The sequence below is a fragment of the Aquila chrysaetos genome, chromosome 13 (genome assembly GCF_900496995.4).
Source record: "Aquila chrysaetos chrysaetos chromosome 13, bAquChr1.4, whole genome shotgun sequence".
In the NCBI taxonomy this organism is placed as follows: Eukaryota; Metazoa; Chordata; class Aves; order Accipitriformes; family Accipitridae; genus Aquila; species Aquila chrysaetos.
In genome coordinates, this window is record NC_044016.1 from 26,163,397 (window position 1) to 26,181,660 (window position 18,264).

General features: G+C 41.3%; 1 protein-coding gene across 1 annotated transcript in view; it reads right to left on the bottom strand.

The window, feature by feature from the left end:
- Positions 1-18,264, bottom strand: part of KIF26B (kinesin family member 26B) — a 318,477-nt gene that overhangs the window by 54,131 nt on the left and 246,082 nt on the right. The window contains exons 6-10 of the mRNA XM_030035803.1: positions 17,838-18,044; positions 16,150-16,243; positions 13,789-14,051; positions 10,688-10,871; positions 5,765-5,924 (exon numbers count right to left, since the gene is read on the bottom strand). Coding sequence (XP_029891663.1) covers positions 5,765-5,924; positions 10,688-10,871; positions 13,789-14,051; positions 16,150-16,243; positions 17,838-18,044 — 908 coding nt within the window. The remainder of the gene's footprint in view (positions 1-5,764; positions 5,925-10,687; positions 10,872-13,788; positions 14,052-16,149; positions 16,244-17,837; positions 18,045-18,264) is intronic.

Genomic DNA, 18,264 nt, shown 5'->3' on the forward strand with positions numbered 1-18,264 from the left:
CCACTAAGCCTCTTGTGCAACCTTGCACCAGTCACTTAATATCATTTTATTTTCTACAGATAGGATTAAAAAAAACCAATACCAGCATGTAAGTAAGATCTGGGAGGAACTGCAACCATATGATAGAGAAGCAGAACTGCCAAGAATAAAATTCATGCTTTTGACTCATGCCCATCTATTTTATGGACAAGACTCCTTGGATAAGCATAAGCATGTAGTTCAAAATACAGGATACCTCCAGAAACACTAGCACATTGGGATAGCACATTAAGAGAGAAGCCTATTAAATAAAACAAGCAACAATTTCTGAAAGAGAAATTCATACAGCCTTGCACTTTTCTAAACAGTTTTCTTACATTCTCATAGTCATTAAAATGTATAAAAATGATTATTTCCAAAACAGCATTACCATGAATTATCACCACCCCTGTTGCCTAGCAACTGGAGTAATTTTTGAATAGTGAGCTATATAAACCAGTATCTGGAGTTTGTGCAAATGGGTATTCATTTGAGGGTTTAAAACACATTCATCTTGGAAATCAGAGGCAGATAATGCAGCACTAATGTAAAGCTGAAATGCTCTTAAAAAAATAAAATGGCACTAACAATTACTGCAGCTTAGCAAAACCCTCCTCCTGTAGCAGATCTGAGCCCTGTCAAACTAAGTCAGGGTAGGAGCTGACTCCCCTGCTCTCCCTTGGGTTTGCAAGTGCACCTTTTCAATTTTTATGAAGATATTTGACATTTCTGTGGAGAAAATAATTCTTGCCCAGTCTTTTGAGGGATTTGCTCCTAACTCAAGAGCAAATGAAACTGGTGGCATTAAATGGCAATGTATTTAAGTCAAATTAAAAATTCTATTTTATATAACATTCTATTTTATATAACATTTATATAACATTATTTATATAACACAGAACAATGTGCTTAGTAAGGTTCAAAATAGGTCTGGACATTAATAGTGACAAAGAGATAATCCACTGAGATATTAGAGAGAGATTGTAAGTACCTATATGAAAGAAAGATACAAACTCCCAGAAATCACAGCCTGGTCACTCATTAGCTGCATGTTGTTGCCCATTATAGGGATTCTTGCCCATTCTTCAGACCCATGTGGAATTTAACTTGAATGCAGGACAAGAGCCCAAACCGTATCAACCTGTATTGTTTGATGTCTGAAGGTTTCTACATCACTTTCTTACAACTTTAGTAGACAAGTTCCTGCTAAAGCTAGAGTCAGTCTGTGTTACTATTCCCAAAATGTGGAGGGGTGTGGGGGTGTTCCCAAGGGAGAAAGATTCCAACTTAATGACTTCCAAGGCTTAGCCTTATGGGTAAGAAAAAAAAATACAAAATGTTCTGAACAGCAGCATGTGTTTTTCACAGAGACTGCAGGCAGAGAGGCAAATTCATCTCTGGCATAAACACAGAGCCTACTGAAGGCAATGCAGTAGCATCTGCTTATACCAGCTATGAATCTGAACAAGCTTTTCCCTACAACTACTACCTGCGGAGATAAAGCTGGATACAGCACTGAAGGGAGTTTAGGAGCCTGCAGCCTCTCAGAGTTTAGAGAACTAAATTTCTGCAGTAAGAGAAAACCTGATGTCTATGAAATTGTGAGTTTCCAGGCTCCCAGGAAGCCATGCAGTGCCTACTGACAGGCTGCTATAAAATACTTAATGGCTGTTTAATAGCTCAGATAAAGAAAAGATGCTCCATTTTGTCTGCTGCTCTCTGGAAATTTGCTGGGACCACACATGCAATATGCAGTGCTGTCACATAAGAAAACATTTCCGTTGTTTTCCTTCGGTCCCACTCAAAAAAGGCAGTTAACAAAATTTAAATTTTATCCTTAACAATGAAAGAGAACACACCTAAAGAAAGGGAAATTATCTCAGATGGATAGGCTAGCCACTGCTCTAAACAAGAGGTGCTACTGAACATATATCACATCAGTCTTTGGGATGCTCAGCCTCTTCTAGGATGCAGCACATTCCACCCCCCGCCCTCCTTCCTCTCTTCTCCACCAAGGAGCAGCACAGATCTGTGCTGCCAGATCACTGAGCAAATAGTATTTGCGCTCACCCAGCCACCAAGACTCTTATTTCCATTGCTCATGAATAGATCACATTTGGGAAAAAATGCTTTCTGCACTCTTCTCAGCAAGAAGTGGACAAAATTTGCTCCAAAATATGCCAATATGTTTTTCAAATTCCCTTTTTAAAGTCCTCCTTAGAAACAGAGATATTCCGTCTGATTTACAGATGACCAACCACTTCCCTATATTTATATTCTATACTATCTGCTCTTATAGGAGCGAATTCAAGAGGAGATGCTGGCCTGAAGAGAGCTTTTATCTTCTTTCAGCAGTACAGAAACATTGATGAGCAAGTATACTGGCACCTCTGGCTGTGTAAGCTCAGAAGTGCAACAGCTGGGAATCGTAGAAGGAAGATTGGTAGTGCAGCAAGTAGAAGACATGTTTGGTTAACACTTTTCTCCCAGTCAGGCACTGCCAGGAAAGACAGCTGTTGTATTTGGTAACTATTCCTTGTATGTTTAGTTCTAGCCTAAGGAGCATCATTAACATCATTTTTCTATTCCTACAGTTTGCCTTCCCTTCAGTCCATAAAAACTGACAGGAAGGAAGACAGGCTTTTGATAAGCATAGTTTGAGCTACACTTTGTGAAGTGTAGAGTTCAAGCTATTTTCACACTATGACTAGGTGCATGATCCACAAAATATTTCATGAATGCTTATACATACAAATTTGGTTGGCCCTTAACTAAATTCCAGTCTGACTGAATTCCAGGAACAGGAATATTTCCAGAGAGCATATTTTAAGCCCAGACTGCCTAATTTTGGAAAATAAATGTTAGAAGAAAAATAAAATTATAAACAAACTCAATTCATCTTTATTTTCCAAAATGAAGACAAAACCAAAGTAAAACTTGTCAATACTTTGTAATCTTGAATGAACATGCGAGAATATCTATCCTTTAATGGATACAGAAGGGAATGTAGCCACCAGAGATGAGGAAAAGGCTGAGGTACTTAATGCCTTCTTTGCCTTAGTCTTTAATAGGGAGACCAGTTATCCTCAGGGTACTCCGCCCCCTGAGCTGGAAGGTGAGGATGAAGAGCAGAGTATACCCTCCTTAATCCAGGAGGAAATAATTAGTGATCTACTACGCCATCTGGACACTCACAAATCTATGGGACCTGATGGGATCCATCCAAGAGTACTGAGGGAACTGGTGGAGGTGCTTGCCAAGCCACTCTCCACCATCTATCAGCAATCCTGGTCAACAGGGGAGGTCCCAGAGGACTGGAGGCTTGCCAATGTGACACCCATTTACAAGAAGGGTCGGAGGGAGGATCCGGGGAACTACGGGCCTGTCGGCCTGACCTTGGTACCGGGGAAGATTATGGAACGGTTTGTCTTGAGAGCACTCACATGGCAAGTCCAGGACAAGCAGGGGACCAGGCCCAGTCAGCACGGGTTTACCAAAGGCAGGTCCTGCTTGACCAACCTGATCTCCTTCTATGACCAGGTGACCCGCCTAGTGGGTAAGGGAAAGGCTGTGGATGTTATCTACCTTGACTTCAGCACGGCCTTTGACACTGTCTCTCATGGCATACTCCTTGAGAAGCCGGTGTCTCATGGCTTGGACAAGTGTACTCTTCACTGGGTGAAAAACTGGCTGGCTGGCCGAGCCCAGAGGGTAGTGGTGAATGGGGTGAAATCCAGTTGGCGGCGGGTCACAAGTGGTGTTCCCCAGGGCTCGGTGTTGGGCCCCGTTCTGTTTAATATCTCGATCGATGATTTGGATGAGGGGATCGAGTGCGCCCTCAGCAAGTTTGCAGCCGACACCAAGTTGGGGGGAAGGGTCGATCTGCGCGAGGGTAGGGAGGCTCTACAGAGAGATCTGCACAGGCTGGATCGATGGGCTGAGGCCAATCGTATGAAGTTCAACAAGGCCAAGTGCCGGGTCCTGCACGTCGGTCACGGCAACCCCATGCAGCGCTACAGGCTTGGGGAAGAGTGCCTGCAAAGCTGCCCGGCAGAAAAAGACCTCGGGGGTGCTGGTTGGCAGCCGGCTGAATATGAGCCAGCAGTGTGCCCAGGTGGCCAAGAAGGCCAACGGCACCCTGGCCTGCATCAGAAATAGTGTGGCCAGCAGGAGCAGGGAGGTGGTTGTTCCCCTGTACTCGGCACTGGTGAGGCCGCACCTCGAGTCCTGTGTTCAGTTTTGGGCCCCTCACTACAGGAAAGACATTGAGGTGCTGGAGCGTGTCCAGAGGAGGGCAACCAAGTTGGTGAGGGGGCTGGAGCACAAGTCTGATGAGGAGCGGCTGAGGGAGCTGGGGCTGTTCAGTCTAGAAAAGAGGAGGCTGAGGGGAGACCTTATAGCTCTCTACAACTACCTGAAGGGGGGCTGTAGTGAGGTGGGTGCTGGTCTCTTCTGTCAGGTGGCTGGAGATAGGACAAGAGGAAATGGCCTCAAGTTGAGGCAAGGGAGATTTAGGTTAGATATTAGGAAAAATTTTTTTACTGGGAGGCTTGTCAGACATTGGAATGGGCTGCCCAGGGAAGTGGTTGAATCACCATCCCTGGAGGCATTCAAAAAGCACATAGACGGGGTACTTCAGGACATGGTTTAGTGGGCATGGATGATGGTTGGACTCGATGATCTTGAAGGTCTTTTCCAACCGAAATGATTCTATGATTCTATGAAAATAGTCATGTTTGCAGACTTTAACATGATAAAAAGGGTAAAACGTATGGACTGAAATATGCTCTGTGACTTGGTTCATTTTTCATGTCATCCTGTTGTTCCTAACTCCAGATCTCATATGCATGTCCTTCATGAATGGTGACCTTCATTAGCAGTTTGATTACAAGATGTGTACAGTAAGCCATTCCTGTGATGCCAGTTGCTACTCCCTAGGCTTTAGGCTAGAGAAAAGCAATACTGTCCACAAAATCAGTGGACTCTCAATAGGAAGGCTGTATGACTGTCTGGGCTGGGTAATGAATCAAACTTGCTTTCAGACCTGCACACATGACAAATGGGGTGAGACAAGGATGAAGAGAAATGAGTACAAAACATACCCACTAGGTGAGCAATTGCTCTCATTTCCCAGAAGCTACCTGCAGCAGCAAAGGCCACTTGTCTAGTGTGACAAATAGGGCCTACTTCTTTTTTGTGAGTGAAAGGCTGACACTGAGATTCAAACCATACAAAAATAAAATGCAAAGTAACCTTGGATCACAGAAAGAATCTCATGACAAACACGCATGCCCATTGTGACATATATTTTCAAGAAACTAAATTCCACACAACGGACAGCAAAATAATTTTCTCTGTAGTGCTGCATTATGGCAGCAATGTTTGTCTCTATGGAACAAATATGAAACTGGCTCTCAGATGCTTTGAAACATTAAAAAAACTTTGAACAGTCCTAGAAAACAAAATCCTAATGTGCTGAACTTCAAGCATTAAGATCTTTAAGACACCTGGGTCCTATTCCAGCAGATTTCTTCCGCTGAATCCTGAATGTCAAATACAGTGTAGCTACCAGATGTAAGGTTAGATCGGGTGTCACTGAACCTTAGGCAGGTTTTGCCGTACCTCGGGAGGGCTGCAGTGAGCCCAGCAGACTGTGTCCCTGCTTACCCCAAGTCTGCCTCAGGCCCAGGCAAGCAAACTGCTTGCAAGCATCCTCTCATTAGGTGCAACATAGAATACCACTTACTTGTATGGGATGTGTTTGCTTCCATTGACAAGGGCCAGGATGACATTGCCCAGTGCTGACAATGAGAGACAGAGGCCAGAGCTTCCCTCCCGGTTTTTGCTGAGCACTTTCACGCAGCTACCCAGGTCAATAAGGTGCAAGCGGCTGCGACCTCCGGACACTGGCATAAACAAAGAAAGCAAACAGTTAGCATGTGCCTCCAAAAGCAGCTTCCCAGGAAAGCAAAAGACTCGCCAGGACTTGCGAAGAGGAAACAATCCAGAAACCTTTCCTAATTCATGTTAGCAGCAACAAACTGTAGGGGTCCTATTAACTCACTGTCAGCATTTATTGCTGCACATTGCTGTCCATGCCGGACTTGCTTCAAAATTGCCGAGGCTTTCAGTACTCACTGGCTCCTGCAGGTTTAACTCTGTGAGTCACTGCTGTGGTTTTTTGCTTCTTCTTTTTTTTTTTTTTTTTTTTTTTTTTTAATATAGCTCTATTAGCCTGTACCTGAGTTGGCTCTCTTTCTGTCTCTGTCTTTACTGTTCCTCTGTCCAGAAATCTACAGGCTGGGAATTGCTGCTAGGGTGAGCAGTGATCCTGTGGTAGCTTCTCTTATCTTTCCCATCTTGAATCCTGGATCTTCAGAAGAACCTGTGGTGTCTGTGGGACATTCAACTTTGCTTTAAGTCTATATACTTTTACATTATCATTTGGGCTAAGAAAAGGTTTGCCATGCCATGGGTAATGGATTGCCGACAAGTTGCTCTGTTCTGAAAATAGTTTCTGTAAAACTGTCAGTAGGCCCCTATGATTTTTTCTTGTTTACTCTGTATCGACACACTACCTTTAAACTGAAAAAATGCTACTGTTGAAACATGAAGATTAACAGACATTTGCTCTATTTAAAAGCCGATGGTTCCTTATGAACCCAGGATGGGGACTATATAGACTTTACAGAAGTGCTTCTAATTCTCTATTATCTCAAGACAATTTTCTAGCTGGGTCTTTTTATCACCTGATCTTTGACCACTCCTCCCGATTCTCAAGAGTTAGTTTAGAAGCAACCTGTAGGCAAAGGCAGTTTTATTTCTAGGATCTTAACTCAACAGTTAAGAGCACTATTTGAGGACACAAACATAACTTAAACAGAAGCAGAAATACTTTCACATCTGAGTTTACCTCTATGCAAATAAATTCATAGACATTTTGACACAGGACCTCAACTTATGCATCTGGTAAAAAAAAAGTATTAGCTGTGGGGGGAGACCAGTTCACAAGCAAAGATGGCGATGGGAGCAACTACATGATGGAGACCTTAGGAAAGAAGTTTCCAGATACATTTCATTACTTTGGGAATGTCTTATCAACCACAAGCATGTTTTTTCAATGACCCTGCATTCAGTAGCTGTGGTACAGGCACATGGTATACAGGCATGTAGGTGCCATAGGAGGTAGAAGGAAATAGGTTTACATAGATATGTGAAGACGACACTTGTAAAACTTCTACATGCTGACAAAAAGGTGGTACACGATCATATCATGTTGCATATTCCCTCATAGAAAGTCTACTATGAAAAATGTATATAAATATAGAAAACATACAGCTACTAAAGATATATATAACTATTAGCTGTAACTTAAAACATGTTAACCTACACTGAAAAAATAAGGAGAGAGAGATTTCATTTTGCAAGCACTGAAAAACACAGGGCTGACTGCTTATTGCTACTACTTGGTGTCTTGCATTACACAAAACTTTCCATAAAAATATAAAGCCTTTCTGTAGAATATGTTATATACAATTCTATAATTCTGTTTCAGCTGTAGGTGATAGCTAATTAAAATGAACAACAATAAAACTACGAGTAGATTTTTATGATAAAAGAAAAATGATTAAAGAGAAGGAAGAAAAGAAGATAAAATAAAAGAGCAGCAAAACAGAGAGAAAAAAAGAAAGAAGAAAGAGAGGAAGAGAGACTTTTTCTATGAAAGTGGTTTATGTTATGGGATTTGAGAATAATATTCCAAAAATGTAGCCAGCATCTCTGTCAACAATTGTTAAAATACAGTAACTTCTGCTTCTTTTACGCCTTGTTAGTGCTTCAGCTACATCAGGTATTAGGCAACACAGGAGTTCCATGTGTTAAATTATACTGTGATATCGGTTAAGTCATGCTGAGTATCACGAAACTGAAGTGAAGAATAAATATCTGATTAAAACTAATGTTGCTGGCTAGACATTCAAAGCACTGTAATAGTCCCAGATTATACGACAACCCATTAAACATGTCCATGGAAGTTTCACCACTGTGCTCTCAGTCGTGGGATACTTCTCAGGAGGAAGTATCCACATGCACTACGGGCTCCTGCACTCACTGCAGAAAGCCAGGCTTTCCTGGGCAACCGTCCAGGCAGCTGCACCTTCACCTCCTCCGGACTGCTCATGGAGGACCTTTGCCTCCTCTCTAAGTGTCCTTAAAACTCTTAGACTTAAGAGTCCCTGAGTCCTCTAAAGACTGCTATCCTCAGAAGGCTGAAAGTACTTTTTTTGAGTATTCCCCAATGATTTACTTAGAAAAACAAAGAAATGTGTTTAATTGCTACTGAAAATGACTGCAGGTGACTTTTCTGAATTACATATAATAAATATTTCTGTTGCTAAGATTACCAGACATTGGAGAAACAAAAGAAAATGAGAGAAATCACTACCCTTCAAAATCTTAGTCATATTGTTTCCACACATATTCCTATTACACAGGTTGAGGAAATCCAGAATAAGAGAAATTACCAAATCTTTCCTTCTTATTTAATTTACAAGTCAAAGTAAGACATTTTTAGCATGGCAGATCCACTTGCTTGATCTGAAAATGAAGTTATTTGTTAGGCAAGTTCTCCACTAATGTGCCTGGCAACTATAGAGAGAAGCGGCACATCCTAACACTTATTTTTGTCTATGGCCGCAAAGACTTTTCAGAGCTGACAGCTGAAAAATGACTGTGCCAGTTCTGCCACAATGCCATTTATTTCAATGGTGCTAAGCCTGCTTCATGACATTCCTGGTGATGAATCTAACAAGGAGGTAAGTACAGTACCAATGCGTTACTAACAGTCATTTTTTACCAAAATCGTATGTTAGCCAGCCCTCTAATCTCTTACCTTTTAGAAGCTGGGTTTCTCTTTTTTTTTCTTTTTTCTTTTTCCTATCCTTTTTTAATCCTGTTACTGGAATCTATATATCTCTACTATCTTCACATTGTTTTCTGAAAAGTCCTTCATTACAGCAGGAGACAGTGATAATCACTAGGCGCCCTTTCTGAGCAGCTGGAATTCCCCCCTCATTCAATTATCAGCGAGATCTGACCCTGCCTGGCTTGTGAGGCCACTCAGATATGGGACCTTGAAGACAAGAGGTGGTATGGCCATGAGACAAAGATATAACTACAGGCAGTGGGCAAAGCATGCCATATTATAATCCAACAGGATGATGTCTTATTTTTTTAAAATGACTCATTACAGCCACAGGAAAATATTTTTTCTCTTTTATTAACTGCATTTGAAAATAGTAGAAAAGGACTGTGTGTACATGTACTTGCATGCAGTAAAAAGCATGGAGCATTAAATAATTGCAATAATAATTCCCTCCAAATCAGCCATCTTTATTGCTATGAACCAGTCCGTTTGAGCATTCAGTCTTCCTTTCCACCACAGGGTGGTTAATTAATAAACCTTTAGTTAATTGAGATTTCTGCCTGCCAATTCCACAGGGGTTATTACTTAAACACATGCAAACTGCATTTCCATTTAGAGCAACTTTTGGGTTTTCTATCTTATAAGTACTGTCAATGTAAATTTTCTGCATTCAAACATTAGACATTAATACTGCAGTGGTGTTCACCCACTACACATCATAGCTTGCAATCTATTCCTTATTACAAATGACTTATGTAGAACCAGGAGCTGAAACATATGCTATTTCTGCAGAGTTGCTTAAGCCCACAAATTTAAAGAAGCAGAGGTCTCTGGTGTCTTTCAAACAAACATTTCTTCCTGGTAAAAAATGATTATTTCAAAAAAAGAATTTTAATGTGAAAGTTTTCTTTTTCTGTGGGGGTGCTTCTTATATTATATAAATCTTTTATCACTGGAACTTACTAAAAAAAACCCCTTTGTATATCTCCAGTTATAAACAATTTGGGAGACTTGAAACAGAAGATAAATATAATAAAAAAATACAAATGGTGCGAGTCAAATGAAACCTTTGAAAATTACAGAAACATAGAAGTAGACATGGAAGTATTTTTTCCTCACTTACAAGTGGGAGATGGAAGTAAAGACACAAGCCAGTGAAATCATCTATGGCAAAGAGAGGGAGCTAGCCAGTCTGAGAAGCCCAGAGCCTTTACAATAGAACCATGAGAGTGCTTTGTGTACATGTAGTTGGGCCAGTAACTAAAGTATCATGTGTATCTGAGAAAAGATACAGTTATGCATTGCCAGCATCAGCTTCCACACACACTGCCCTGTTTAGGTGCCGAAGAGGAATAGCTAACCTAAGGGTGGCAGGGAATGCCCGTTGCCACAATATTTTAATCCATGACCTCAACACTATCAGTAAAGATAACACTAAAAGCCAATCCGAAAAGCACTTTTTTTTTTAGATACAGAGGCCCACGCAGTGCTGAGGACTAGCTGTTGGTATCTCTACAAAGGCAACTAAATTGACAATTAATGGTAATAATCCCCAGTGGCCTTTAATGGCCTTTGGTGGGCCTTTAACAGGCAGGTGGACAGTCTGCTGGTATGAATGGCCCCACCCCATTCTGAATGGAGAACTCTGGTAATTTTCACCACTAAAGAATATAGTTTAAAGGCTTGCTTAAAGCCAGTCTCCAGGCAGGCACGGATGAAACCAAAGGGAGCAAACAGACAGCTTACTTCCGCCTTTGCCGCTCTTCTCCATGCGGTACTGGTAGATGTGCAGAGTGAAGAGCATGTGGGAGTTGCGGTGATCCTCCTCGTCGCAATCCCGCTGGCTGCTGCGGCGTGAGGCAATGGCGGCGTCGAGGAAGAAGGCAGCCTTCTCTGCCGTAGGGGCGCGGAGCTCGCTTTGATTCTGAAGCTGCGGGTTAACACAAGGGAGAAATGACCTAGAAACTCCCACACAAGTCAACACTACCAGACAACTTCCCGCAGTCAACACGCACTGTAGATATGTTGGCTTCTGATGGGACCGAAAAGGAGGAGGTGCCCAATGGAATGAGACCCTCCTGACACTGGTAGTGACAATACCATGTCCTCCAGGAGCCCCATGATTGAATCCAGGATTTTGAGGGTTCTTACTTGGGGTACCTCTGGTGGGAGTTGTTACAAATAAACCCCCGCAACTGAAAACTGTCCTATGGGCTGGACAGATGAATAAATTTGTTCCTTCACTTTCCCAGAATTTTAAGCTATTTATGCTTATTAATTGTTCACTGTTTTCACTGCCTCATTCTTCCCTGCATTGCTGGCTCTGGCAATCACTGTGTCGTTCTGAGGGTTAGAAGTGGAGAAAAAATAATTGTGGAAGACATGTCAATCCCAAACTCAACAGTTGGTGAAGACTGGCAGGGGCAGGACTACATGTTACCCTTCAGAAAGTGTTAGAAGGGAGCAATCCACAGACAAATCCAGGGAACAACAGGAGTGAAGCTTGTGTTCAGCCCCATAGCATGGGGGGAGCAGCACAGCAGAGAAGCCATTTTCTTGCCCCTTCATACCACAAGCTTATGCACCTGCTCACAAGCCAGGGCAACCCATTAAAAGGAACGAGGCAGGTAATATACATACATTCACATTTGCTGGACCTCAGTCCCAGTCCCCAGCCTGCTCTTATCTCTCCAAAGGGACAGACAGCATAGGAGGGCAGATATTATTAACCCCCCATAACATTAGGAACGCATGTGTGTTTCATGTCACCTAAGATTAGTTTGTCTGTGGAAGAGACATGTGACAGTATAATCTGATGGCATTAGTTTTGGCAGTACGCACAGCTGGCCCACAGCCCATAGGATAGACTTGTTCTGTCTGGCCTAAAAACAGTGAGGAACTCCCATTCTCAGGGTTTGTTCCCCTGCTATGTAATACAGCTAGAAGTTAAGTTCTCGTAAAGAAGACAGTGCTCCTGTCTCCTCTTCGTGACCATTAATCAGCCTGAGAAGGGATAAAGCTGAGGCTGTGCATGGGATGGGGTGGCACAGTTGAAGGCTAAGCTCTCTCTAGAAAGAGGGAGGGGGGAAGGAAGGAGTTAACAAGGCAAGCAGAAGGCAGGCCAGTCTGTAGGCTGATCCCACTAATGTAAGCAACATGAAAATGTGCATACTTGGAAAGGTCCAATGACAGACAGTATGACATATGGTGATTATTCATTTGCTATCCACACTGCTGATTTTGCATATCTGTATGGCTATAATAGAATATCCTCCCTTCATCTGAGGATTTTGAGAATTCAGGTGTAGGACACATGACTCCAGAACATCGCTATGTCTTGTAAACACACATAAAAAGGCTTTTTTTCTTGCAATTTAATTCAGTATTTTACACTACAGAGATACATAGATGTCTCATGGAGCTACCTTTTCTCCACTGATCTAAAATAATTCATTTTGTATATAGCTGTTCTGTCTGTACCTATATGAAAATAAGCAACAAAAATGGGATATTTATTATTATTGCTATTGTCCTTAAATACCTTAGTAAAGAATTAAGCTCTAATGAGAGGCTAGTTGTTACACAGCTATGCAACATATGCAACATGCGTGTATGCTAATGCAGATCTTAACTGGCCCATTTATCACCCCAATGGGAACTGTGAAGACTCAAGTCTTCCATCTTATATTCACTAGACTGCATCCATTACTGGATACCAGAGGGTGAGATCTCTTGTGATACCGTAAGTATTTCATAAAGCACTAAAGCCAGGAGTCAAGTGAGAATGAGAACCCTAACTGTTATTTAAAATCAAGACACAACTTTGTAGTCCTTGGGTAGAATGGAAAAGAATGGAAAATATGATCTAAGTATGTCTGAAAGGCTTAAACCACAAAGAGATAAACCACAAAATTTATTACTTGCTGTTTAAAATCTCACGATTCATGACTTTTGTGGATATGAATCATGATTTCTAGATGCTTGTAGCTGGAAATAGGGTACATGACCCTGTAGGTCTGTTCCCTCCTCCCTTCATTCCCCATCCTTGGATAGGCAGTGCTCTGCAGGTCCTCGATGGAAGCAGCCATTGCCTTTAAGGTTGAAAGAATGTATTCAAGCTCCATCATGCTGGTTTGCTCCCTCTTCATCTAGTCATACACAATTCAGATTTATTCCCTCACAGACAGCAAAATGAAAGACTAGGCCTTTTTTTCCCCTCAAACCAAGAGGGGAAAAAAAACCAGGGCTGCTGAAACTTTCTAGTGGTTACCCAGGAAATACATGAGCCAGTTAATCATTCCTGCTAAACCTCCAAACCTGAAAAGAGTTCAAGTTATTCTTGGCTTGCCCAGCTCAGGAATTTATTTCTTGGCAGCAATTAATAGAGTAGCAATTAATGCTTCCTACAACATTGCTAAAGCAAGTGCTATAAATAATGTAGTTTATAAAGAGATAAACAGCCATATTAATGGTGTTCAGCTATTTGTGCAGTAGTGTAAATATTTTAGCTTGTTATTTTACAAAAGAGAGATCACACTTTCTTTTTATTTTTTTTTTAAGAATGAGGTGAATTTTTGTTTGGACTGAATGTTTTCACATTTTATTGCAAACACAAGACCCTGCTCAACATCTATTATACCAAAGGTACAAATATTTAGGCCAGGAGAGCAGATGGCCCTGCAGCTGCAGGTCATAAAGTTCTTGCGTGTTTTAAAGTAAACACTTTCAAGTCTATAAACTTTATGCTCTGGGTAGTTCTTGAATTTGAACCATATCAATAGCTTAAAACAAACAAACAAAAAAAAGTCACATTGCTTGTTTCAGTGTAAAATGAACTTTGGATTTACCTGCATGCCACAAATGGGGTCTTCACAAAGGTAGACACCTGGGGACTGGCCATCTTGCAGGCTGCCTGTAGCCACTTCTGACAACAGGTCTCTCAGATTTTCTTCTTTCCCCCACACTTCCACTGCAGAAATTCGGACTGAGAAGCGGGCTCCCGTCTTCTCTTTGCGTTCATTAATCAACTTGAAGAGCCAGGAGATGGCACAAGGGATTATGCCGAGGTTTTGCATGGAATCATCCTTCCCGATCATGGTGTATGACTTCCCTGTCAGGAATGGGGGCATGGAGAAAAGATAAAATCACTCCCAGGACCTTCACAGCCTTCTGCCAAGAGAGATTATCCTGCACAGCCTCATGAAAACAACTTCTTCACTACAGTAAGGACAGTCAGCAAGGGAGAAAGATAGGCAGGCAGACAAATAGTACATGGAAAATGCAGATTAAATCTTGAGCTGTTTTCAAAAATCATTACCTCATGCATTCCTCTGACATCTCCCATTCCCCAGGCAGGTCCCTACCATGCAACACTGCAGCCTCTGCTGTGGGTGAATAGTGGGGGGAATTGAGCAGAGCAGGAGTGCCATGGTCCATAAAAATCCCTGCTTTAGATACTGTGAGTGTGGTATTCTTTGAATACCATTTTACTTCAAAGCACTATATTACACTTCATATGCTGGGGTTGGGATTGACATAAACCTGGTCCCAGGATCATACAGGTGTAACTTCATCCAGGAAAAAAACCAGGTACATGTGGTCATTTGGTGCAGAAGTGGGTCCACAACAAGAAATATTTTATCTAGGTCAAAACCTTCCCCCGGTTTGCTATTATTTGACTCTGCAATTATAGCTCTGGCTTGTCTCTGCTGTAAAAGTTTGCTGATGAAGAACAGACACAGAGTACTATCATACTTCTTTAGGTGTCACTACATACAATGCTCTTAGACAAGTTTTCTAAAGCTCCTAAATTTATAAGCCAAATGATAAAGGTATACATCCTTTCAGGCAAGTACTTGTAGCTTCTTTTACCTTGCTTCATTTCTTATGTTGAATCTCTGTGGAAAAAGATCAGTGAAGAAAATATTTCTATGCACATGTCTATGGCAAGGTCTGGGTGTGTCCAGGGTTGGTGCAATGGTGGTGGTGCAGTTAACGAAGAAACTGCAGAGACTCAGCTGTGCTCCAGCAAAGCCCTAGCCTCCCTAAGGATATGTAGCACTTGTGAGACACCATTATCTGGTGGCTGTCTTTTCCATCTCATTTGCCATCCTGTGTTCGGTAGGTCACAGGGGGTTAAATATCCAAGTGCTCATCCTAGTGTTACTCCTGCCTGGCCCTGAGGGGCCTTGCAGTTAGTTGGACCAGTGGCCCTGCCCCATTCATTGCACTAGAGCTGGTGGCATTGCAGCATTCAGTACTCTCCAGTTTCTGTTGCCTATAATTTGGGATAATCATGGCCTGATACAGCTTGATCTTCTTTATCGCTTGAAAAACTGATTCGCCCTTTTAAGTTGTATGTGTACATCTATGTTTCTTGGAGACAGTAAAGAATGGAGATCATTGCACACATACAATACAACCCTCTTCATTACAGAGACGGTATTTTCAAAATACTGTTAGACAAGCATGAACAAAATACATGATTACTCTTGAAATCCAGTTATTTCAGAAGAGTAACATGTTAATGATGATGATTCTCCTTTTTATTGTCTTTCCATGAATACCTGAAATGCTGTTGATGCATTTGCAAAGAGCGAGTTTTGATCCATTGGTAACATTCAGTTAACCATTATAACAGGATTTGTTGGAGACAGAATAGGAAGAGATTAGTAATGAGTGAATTGTCTAACCAGGGAATAGACTATAAATCAAATTATTTGAGTGCCCAGTCACAGCACTTGAATAGAGCCATCACAAACATCAAGTACTTGAGTGGATACTCACAGCCTTTACACAGCTTGATAAAAGTGGTATTTTGGCAAACAGTCTCCAATACCAAGCACATTTGTAAAACTGTAGATCGCTGTTGGATCATTCATTAACAATTCACTGTTGGATCATTCATTAACAATTGAAGACAGTGCTAAAAATTGCTATAGTACTCAGGGGACGGAATGAAGCAACAACTCAAAGATAACTTCTGTTTCAAAGAGCATGCCGTCCACCATTTAAACAATATACAAAGCGAACAGATGTGTAAGCGAGAGGTGAAGGTGTAGTACAAGGTCATGCACAGTGTACCATTTTCAAATACAATTACTATGCACAGACAAATGAAGTTTGTTTTCCCTAGTCTAATGTGCTAGCAATCTTGGGTTAAAAATATTCACTTTGCTGCTTGAGTAGGGAAATTTAACAATACCAACCAAGCTTGGCATGGCCAAAGCAGAACACGCAGCCATCTGCCCCATTGACCACCGACTGGATCACCTCAGCCACAGTCCCAGCACATACTTCAGCCTGTCACAGGTATTTAAAAAGAAAAAGAAAAAAAAGAAGAAAAAAAGGAAACAAAAGAAAAGCATTAACAATAAAAAAGAAAATCAACAGAGTATTTTCACTGGAAAATGGTCGTAATGTCATCAGTGCTCCAGATAGGTTGTTGAAGGATCAAAAAGTCTAATCCTGCTTGCCTCATTCATGTGACCTATGCTGTTGATGGGAATGATATTAGTTGTGTAAGCACATGAAGCAGGACTTTTGCTCTGTGTCAGGTAAGTTTCATTTGCTGAAGCATCAACACCCTTTATGGGGTTAAACAAAATACACATACTGTAACGGGATGCAGTTGGTTGGTTAGAACTGCCTATTTAGGGGACTTTAAAAATACATTTTTTATTAAAAACCAGTCAAATACTGAGGAGCTTTTACAGGCTCTATTACTTGCCCAATTACGGCCTGAGTTCAATTCCGCTATCAGGTGGGTAGGGAATGTAAGGGGAACAAACAGCCTCTTTGGTATTAGCTAGGTGACATTTCTTAATTTTTCTCTACATTGTTATGAGTCTTCTTAGCTTTTTGCAGCAGTAGATTCCATCCTGAAGATTGTAGCAGTATTTTAAGAAGTACAACACACAAATTTACCTTGGGCATTCTTAAATTTAAGGTAGATTTAAGGTTCAAGCAGGTTGAATGGTCTACAGTGCTTCTACAGCAACTGCCTATCAATAGTGGGTGAAACTAAATCAGAGTTCGCACTTTAGGCTTTTATGTGAAGCACTTTGCATATGATAATAAATCATGTAAATCCACCTAGTTCATGGGTATTTCTAGACTATCTCTATAATAGTAAATAAAATGGGCAAGGAAAAGGGATGGTTCACAGGCCAGCCCTTGAACTGCATCCAGGCATTAGTCTCGGAGGTGCTAGCTGTCCGGACCAGAACTAGGTCAGGGATCGACCTAATGATACGACCATATGACAGTGCTTTAGCTGGCCCTGTGTTCTAACTCTGTTTAGCTTATGAGTACAGAAACAGCCTTACAGTACTGTTTTCTAATTATACTTTGTAATGTTACTTTACTCTTTTACTGTCCTCCTCATGACATTTGGGTAACATAGTTCATCAAACCAAAGAAGTCTAATAAAAATAAGAAATCTGAATATATACACATGAATAAAGATTTGTGGGCTAATATCCCCATCCTCCTATTGTAAACTGTGTAATAGAACACTGCATAAATAATCCTTGACTTCTTAATCAATAGAGGACTGCATTAGAGAACTGCAGTTCTGGTCAGATCGCTGTATACACCAAATAATAAGATTTTATAATATACAATAACTTGTTGATATTGAGGATTGCTTACTAGGCACCATTTAGCACATTTATTGCACGTGTAATTTTAGGAGCAATTATTTACAGTGAAGAATAAAGAAAGCACAAAATTATCGAGATACAATTTAATAAGCTGATTTCATTATCGATGACATTGGCGGACCAAATTCAGCCCTGCTCCAGCTCCACTGAAAGTACTACTGTTGCAGCAGAAACAAATTTGGCTCTGGTGCATGCTATTGTTTAGATAACTATTCTGATCGTACGTTGCCTACCTGTGATGCATCTTGGGGGAAAACTGCATCAAAAGCAAACATCTTGGGTGGAACCTGGTTTCCCCTTTTCTGGAAAGCATTCTGACCTCCACAGGTCAATGGGTCATAGAGCGTGATTTGCTTCTTACGGGGGTCAACTTTTAAGAAAGAGCTGGACTCAGATGTGTCTCTGGCAAGTGTGGAAGAGATGCGCACCATGACTTTGACCTGTCAGCAAACACACAAAAAGATGATCGCATTTGATTAGTCTGTTGGATGCTCTAGACTGGTATGTTAAATGAACTTTCCAATTACACTCGAACAAATCATACTTGCTTGCTGTAGCTAGTGTCTCAGTGGAAGTCAGTGAAGACACAGTAATTATTATGGGCAGAATTTGGTCTAAAATACACAATGAATGAAACCAGAACTCATCTCCATCTACTTC